We start from the raw sequence: 7,093 nt of genomic DNA, 5'->3' as shown, positions 1-7,093 counted from the left end.
GTGCCAGGCTGATGCAAGTATCTGGAATACAGAAGTGAAGGGGGAAAAAAGACAAAAATCTTTGCCCTCATAGAGCTTAAATTCTGGATCTCCGAGTTTATCAGATCACGCTACATGTCCAAACAGAAAATACACTGATAGATGAATTATTTATTTAGTTATTGGCAAGGTTGAACTCTTCTCCATATATTTAGTATATTTGCAAAATAAGCTACGAAAATATATCACTAGAGATAGAAAAACTGCATGGTCCAGAATATTAGAACTGATCAAGTGCTAGTAAGTTGTTGGCCCTAGTTGCCTCATTTTCAACGTGAATTTACCGAGGTTGAAGCACAAGATCCAGATGGTGATGAAATCTGGCTGAAAGGGGACATATCTTCAAGTATGGTGCCAGGACAGAGTGCTGGATTACTATTCAGGAGGGTAGGAATTGAATCACAAAATTGCCACCCTCTAGATACATGATGCTGAGCAGCTTCAAGGGATGCAAAATATCTTAAGACAACTGTATCTCTTGGTTAAGGTTTATTTTCATATCTACACGATAAGAAATTGGATGATGTGCTAAGTCTTTGGATGGTCGTGTTTGCCAAGGCACTGTAGGCAATGGCAAACATATACACATAAATATTCATCTCGGTAAAGAAGAATCTTTGTCTACTCTAGGATTGGAATCTGATGGAATCATCTTGCTACCAAGTAGTGTCCTTGAAAAATGTCACCATTTTGGAGAACAATAATGGGCTTCCAAAAGGGGGGCCCACCTCCCCCTTTAATTCCTTTAATCTCTAGGCTTTGAGACTGAAATCAGGCTTGGTTCTGGAAACTGCGAAAAGAAGCATGATTTTCAATCGTGGCAACTCACTTCTGCCTTTTGCTGAATTGCTCTTGATATTTTTGGTTATCTAAATCACACAATGCTCTCGATGTGTGCTCACCTATGATCTTACCATTCCAGATTTGTTGCCTTGACTCTCACTGTTAACGCTGTCATTTGAGTTTAGAAGTCGAGTTGTAAACATAATTCAAAACTGCTGCTTCATTATGTAGGTTAGCTTACCAGACCATATTCAAAACCCAAAGAATTGCAAAGTTGGAACAACAGTGAAAATTTTGGATATCCATTGACTAAGACTACCTTAAGGCTCACCTCAGCTTAATTAAACTTTACACAAGTTTCTACCTGACTATCTGTTCCAGACCTCTCTTTTCTTAGAGCACTTACATTAGATAACTTTCAAATTCCTTCTCTGCTCCTTTCAAATTAGATAAATCTTCTCCAACCTTCTTGTCCTTTTTACAACCCAAGAATGATTTTCTTAATGCCATCCCTTTGAAATGTAATCAGCAAGAAAGTTAGTTTCCCTATGTCTCATCTTCTGTGGGAGGGTAGGAGCTTAAATTCAAAAAGCAGCAATTAGCAAAAAGAGATGGCCTAATCCTATCAACCTCCCTCCCTCCCCTAATATCTTCCAGTATTTGTCCTTTAGCTTCTCCCAGCTTTAAAACTCCTCCCATCTTTTCTTTCAGTGGAGATAGGTTCAATCTCCTCCCCTATTGCAAAAATCTTGACTTCGATTGCAGTAGTGTTGGATAAAGTCTTCCTTACCCGTTGCACTATGATGCAATTTTCCTTTGGCACAATCAACAACTTTATAGATTTCATAACAAATTTCTATCAAGTATTGTTTAGGCAATGAAACTGTCCATTGTCTTGCCTGTTTAAATCAATAATATCACATCTCACGAAGGACGTTAGCCTGGAAGAGGAGGAAAACTCACTTTCTTGATGCATCAGTTTAACTTGGAATAGGATAGCTGAGGCAGCTTGTGCAAAGATTGACCCTCATAATACTCAAAATGTGTGAGTCACTCAGAAAGTAATAATAGTAAAAGGGGAGCAGAGACTAACTTGATGGAGAGAACATTAGGAGAATTTAGATGGGAGGTCAGGGAAGGCATCTTTAAGTGCTGATATTTAAGTAAAATGTTGAGTAGGAAAGAGGAAGAAAATTCTAGACATAGAGAAATAAATGCAATGGTCTAGAGGCTGGAAAGAACATGGTCGGTTTGAAGAACTCCAAGAAAGCCAATATTTCTAGACAAGTGGATACTCAAGTTTATTGTGTAGTGGAATCACCTGGTGGGCTTGCTGAACTAGAGATACCTGGGTGCCAGCCACAGTGGTCTGATTCAGCAGGTGTGGTGTGGGGCCTGAACATTTGCATTTAGAAGTTCCCAGATGATGCTGATGGTGCTGGCCCAAGGACCAGTGAGGGAGCTGGAAAGGGATGGAAGAGGCTAAATAATGAAGGGTCTTAGAACTTTGGCAGAGAGCTCCAATTTTATCTCAGGAGGAATAGAAAATGACTAAGAAGTTTTAAGCAAAGAAATCATAAGTTTTGGTTCCACCTAAAAAGTCAGTCTGGATGCCACATAAAGGGAGAGAAACTGAGTATTGAGAAGCCATTTAGGACACTCTTGCAAGAGCAAAATGGCTATATGAACAGTTTTTGAAGGATGGGGAAATTAAATCATGTAACTGAGGCATAGTTTTCAGATAATTTAATTGCTTTGATATGGGAGAAAGGAAACAAGGATCTAAGATGACAAAATTTGGGAGATTGCGTGACCTGGAAACGTTTAGGTTTCTCACCTGAAAATCTGAACAGCTACACGCTACTGAATTTTGACAATGGAAACAAGAATAAAGCAGTATGTCTGCAAAACGAAGATAAAGCACCTTCTGCAAGTTGGTGTCACCTGTCTCTCCATTCTAGTGGACAAGCCTCGGAGTGTTCCTCTGTTCTTCAGAAATATCCTCTTCCCAGAATGGCAGGAATGTACTCAGTGTTAAACACTGAGGTCATCCCCATAATCAATGTCTTCAAAATCTAATGAGGGGCTTCCCTGGTGGCGCAGTGGTTGAGAGTCCGCCTGCCAATGCAGGGGACGTGGGTTCGAGCCCTGGTCTGGGAAGATCCCACCTGCCACGGAGCAACTGGGCCCGTGAGCCACAATTACTGAGCCTGCGCGTCTGGAGCCTGTGCTCCGCAACAAGAGAGGCCACGATAGTGAGAGGCCCGCGCACCGCGATGAAGAGTGGCCCCCACTTGCCGCAACTAGAGAAAGCCCTCGCACAGAAACGAAGACCCAACACAGCCATAAATAAAATTTAAAAAAATTAAAAAAAAAACCCATTAAAAAAAAAAATCTAATGAATGGAAGAACTCTGGGACCCTTATCAAAGTTGTAACGAAAATCGGGAATGGGGAAGCAGGGAGTGCTTAGGGTTTGACAATTGACTCTAGAAATTTGAGGAGCAGAAATTTCAGGAGGATGACAGCAGACAAATAAATTATTATTCATAAGTCATATTTTATTTCTACTGTGGGGTCAAATATTTTAAATATATTTATAAAGTATAATACACATGCAGCTATGTGTGTTACCTTATTATTTCAAACTCTGCACTTTCTTTCTATAAAACATCTCTGAGTTTGGACTTCCAGATTCATTAAGATTCTCTATGGGGACCTCCTTGCTCCCCTAAAGTGTCTATTCTTCATCTCCTCTCCTTAAATCTTCCCATCACCGAGCCCAGCAACAGGTTTGTAATTCATAGAACATTGCTTACTATTCAAAGAACTACCTTGGAACTGTCTCTTTGGCCTTCTCAAATTAATTTTCTTAGTAACAAGATGTCCAAAGTTGAGTTCCTTGGGAAGCTGACTGAGACAGTGATTAGCATGCAGGAAGTTTACCAGGCAGTGCCCTGGAGTCAAAACTTATGGAAGGGCATATGTATAGTAAGGACTTTGGCCTTACCTATAGAGAGAGATGACCTTTGTCCCAGTTCCTGGGAAGTAACTTTTAAACCCTTGCAATTTCCTTAGTGATAGGAGTGATTGATTATTCACGGTGAGCCCTGTGGACCATATCTGATACTTTATGCTAATGAGATGATTCAAGATTGGGTCTAGTCATGCCCAAAAGGCAAACCATTGAAGGGTTGGAGCTTTGGGTAAAGTGACACCAACCCAACCTCTGGGGAGGGAAGCTGGAAATTGAGTTCAACCATATGGGCAACAATTTAACTAATCATGTTTATGTAATAAAGCCTCCATAAAAATTCTAGACACTGAAGCTCACATGAGCTACCCAGTTGGCAATTATTTGGGGGGGGGGCGGGGTTATTGTTATACATTGTAGCCAGGAGGAGGTAATGGGTCTGGACTCCACAGAGAGAAGACAACAAGAAACTTCACATATGGGACCGTCCAGATCTTTCTCTATGTGTATCTTCCTTTGTCTGGTTCAAATTTGTATCTTTTTGCTCTAATAAAACTATAAGCATAAGTAGAGGGTTTTCCTGAGTTCTGTGAGCCATGCTAGGGCAGTATGGAACCTGAGGGAGTTCCCTTAATTTGAATATTGTAGAAAATCATTGAATGTGAGGGAGTCCCTGAATTTGTAGCCAACTGGCCTGCAGTGAGGGTCCCCCGGGAACCACTGAATTTGCGCTGGTGTCTGAAATGAGGGCAGTCTTGTGAGGACTGTTCCCTCAGACTTTGCAGTTTGGCAAACTGTTTGTAGCAAGGAAGGACAGTTGAAAAATTCAAGCCAAATTGAAGCCCATCATAGCCCTTTGAAAACCACCAGGGAGCTCTGGAGCTAGGATGAGCCCTTAGAGTCAGCTGGAGTTGGGGCAAAGGAGCCAAATGCTTACACACTGACATTGTACAGTCATCGGATGTAGGCTGCCTGGTGGTCTCTGTAGCTGAGGCCGATCCCTCTAGGACCTGATTCCTCAGGGCTGAGTAACACCCAACATGGGAGCATATGTCCCTCATTCCTGACAGGAGATTTTCTTTTATTGTGGTAAAATGACATAACATAAAACTTACCTTCTTAACCATTTTTAAGTGTACAGTTCAGTGGCATTAAGTACATTCACCTTGCTTAGCAACCATCACCACCATCCATCTCCAGAATGTTTTCATCTTTCCCGACTGAAACGCTCTTCCCATTAAACACTAACTCCCCATTCCTCCTCCCGAAGCCTCTGGCAACCACCATTCTACTCTCTGTCTCTATAAATTTGACTACTTTAGGTGTGGAATCATTCAATTATTGCCCCTTTGTGTCCAGCTATGTAATATGATTGGGGAGAAGTTAAATGGAATGGGAAAGAGAATTATCAGAAAACCTGGGAATCAACTTTGTTTTGGTAGGTATTCTCCCACCTGCTCCTTGGAAAGCATACACCCCAGTTTTCTTTGGAAAGTCCCAGTTGATAACTGTGTATCCAAACTCAGTATTAATAGGGTCCTATTTCAATTTCAAAAACCTTGGGTTGGAAATAAAATTAAATAGCCATCCTATTTGTTCAAAAATCATTAAGGAGCAAAAATATATTAGATGTCTTTGTCATTAAGGTAGGGTTTAGATCCACCGAACAAATAGGGAAAAATCATAGGAAAAGTATAGAAACAATAAATAACAAAAAAGAGAGAGAGCTATGATTATTTTGCAATGATAGAAACAAGATAGCCCATTACCAAGGGTCCAGGATAATGTATAAAGAAAGTGAGAGAGTATACTAAGGTGTTGTGTAAAATCCTGGAAGGGCTATGACTCACAAGGAGGATCCAAATAATTTCCCAATTCCATTAGAGCTATTCTAAGATGAAAAATTGTGTAAACAGAAAGCAGAGAGCCATAAAGGTATATATATGCTACATGACAGCAGATTGAGAATTTCTCGTTGCACGTATTTGATTTTGCGGCCTTTTCCAGTCCTATGAACCAAAAAAAGATAGCATGGGTGTTGACATTAGGTATTTTGCTGATATCCTCCACAGGGCACTCTTGATGTCCTTGTTCCTTAGGCTGTAGATGAAGGGGTTCAGCATAGGGGTGACCACAGTGTACATCACCGAGGCCACTGCCGCTTTCCTGGGGGAAGATGAGACAGTTGAACTGAGGTACACACCAATGCCTGTTCCATAAAATAAACAAACAACTGACAGGTGAGAGGCACAGGTGGAGAAGGCTTTATACCTCCCACCTGATGTTGAGACTCTCAGAATGGAGGAAATAATATGACTGTAAGAGTAAAGGATCCCTGAAAGAGGAATTCCACCAAAGATTGTACCAATGAAATAGATTAATATGTTATTGGCGGAGGTGTCAGAACAGACAAGGTTGAGGAGTTGAGAAAGGTCACAAAAGAAATGAGGGATTTCCACATCTGCACAGAAGGTAACATGTGACATCACCAAGGAGTGCAGCAGGGAGCTCAAAACGCTGATGGAAAATGACACCAGGACCAACAAGCCACAGAGGTAGGGGTTCATGATGACCAGGTAGTGTAGGGGGTGACTAATGGCCACCAGCCGGTCATAGGCCATCACTGTCAGAAGTAGACTCTCCAAACATCCAAAAAGAGAAAACAAGGTCATCTGAGCTAGGCACCCTGCATAAGTGATGGATTTGCTGTGTGTCTGGAGGTTCACTAGCATCTTGGGGATGGTGGTGGTGCTGATACTGATGTCAGCCAAGGACAGATTGGAAAGGAAGAAGTACATGGGGGTGTGGAGCTGGGGATCAGAACTGACAGCCAGGATGATGAGGAGGTTCCCGAGCACAGTGACCAGGTACATGGACAGGAACACTCCAAAGAGGAGGGGCTGCAGTTCAGGATCGTCTGAGAGGCCCAGGAGGAGGAACTGTGATACTCCCGTATGGTTTCCTGCTCCCATGTGGTTGCTGTGTCTGCTGGGGAAGGAGGCAAAAGCAACATTCAATGAACAGCCAAATGGCGCCTCAGCTAGCCATCACCTTTTGATTCCGCACGTTCATGGAAATCCTCTACCCCTTATTATTTTTTCCAATGCCAGTGATTCACTCATTCAAGTGGCAGCCCATTTCCATTTTAACTGTGTGTAATTATTCAGACTTTTTTAAAAATTATTTCTTTATCTATCTATCTATCTATCTATTTGGCTGCGCCGGGTCTTGGTTGCAGCATGTGGGATCTTTTTAGCTGTGGCACGTGGGACCTAGTACCCTGACCAGGGATCGAACC

The 7,093-nt window shown here is 41.9% G+C and overlaps 1 protein-coding gene across 1 annotated transcript; it reads right to left on the bottom strand.

The window, feature by feature from the left end:
- Positions 1–5,804: 5,804 nt before the first annotated feature.
- LOC103018182 (olfactory receptor 18-like) lies at positions 5,805–6,767 on the bottom strand. Its single transcript, XM_007173514.2, has one exon. It carries the CDS (start codon positions 6,765–6,767, stop codon positions 5,805–5,807), a length of 963 nt encoding a protein of 320 aa, XP_007173576.2.
- Between the last annotated feature and the right edge of the window lie 326 nt (positions 6,768–7,093).

This window comes from Balaenoptera acutorostrata, chromosome 2, assembly GCF_949987535.1.
Source record: "Balaenoptera acutorostrata chromosome 2, mBalAcu1.1, whole genome shotgun sequence".
NCBI lineage: Eukaryota > Metazoa > Chordata > Mammalia > Artiodactyla > Balaenopteridae > Balaenoptera > Balaenoptera acutorostrata.
The sequence above is the reverse complement of the archived record's forward strand: the minus strand, read 5'-3'. Positions and strand labels throughout refer to the sequence as shown.

Excerpts from the sequence above, each read along its gene's own strand:
- LOC103018182 (XM_007173514.2), bottom strand. The coding sequence starts at position 6,767 with ATGGGAGCAGGAAACCATACGGGAGTATCACAGTTCCTCCTCCTGGGC.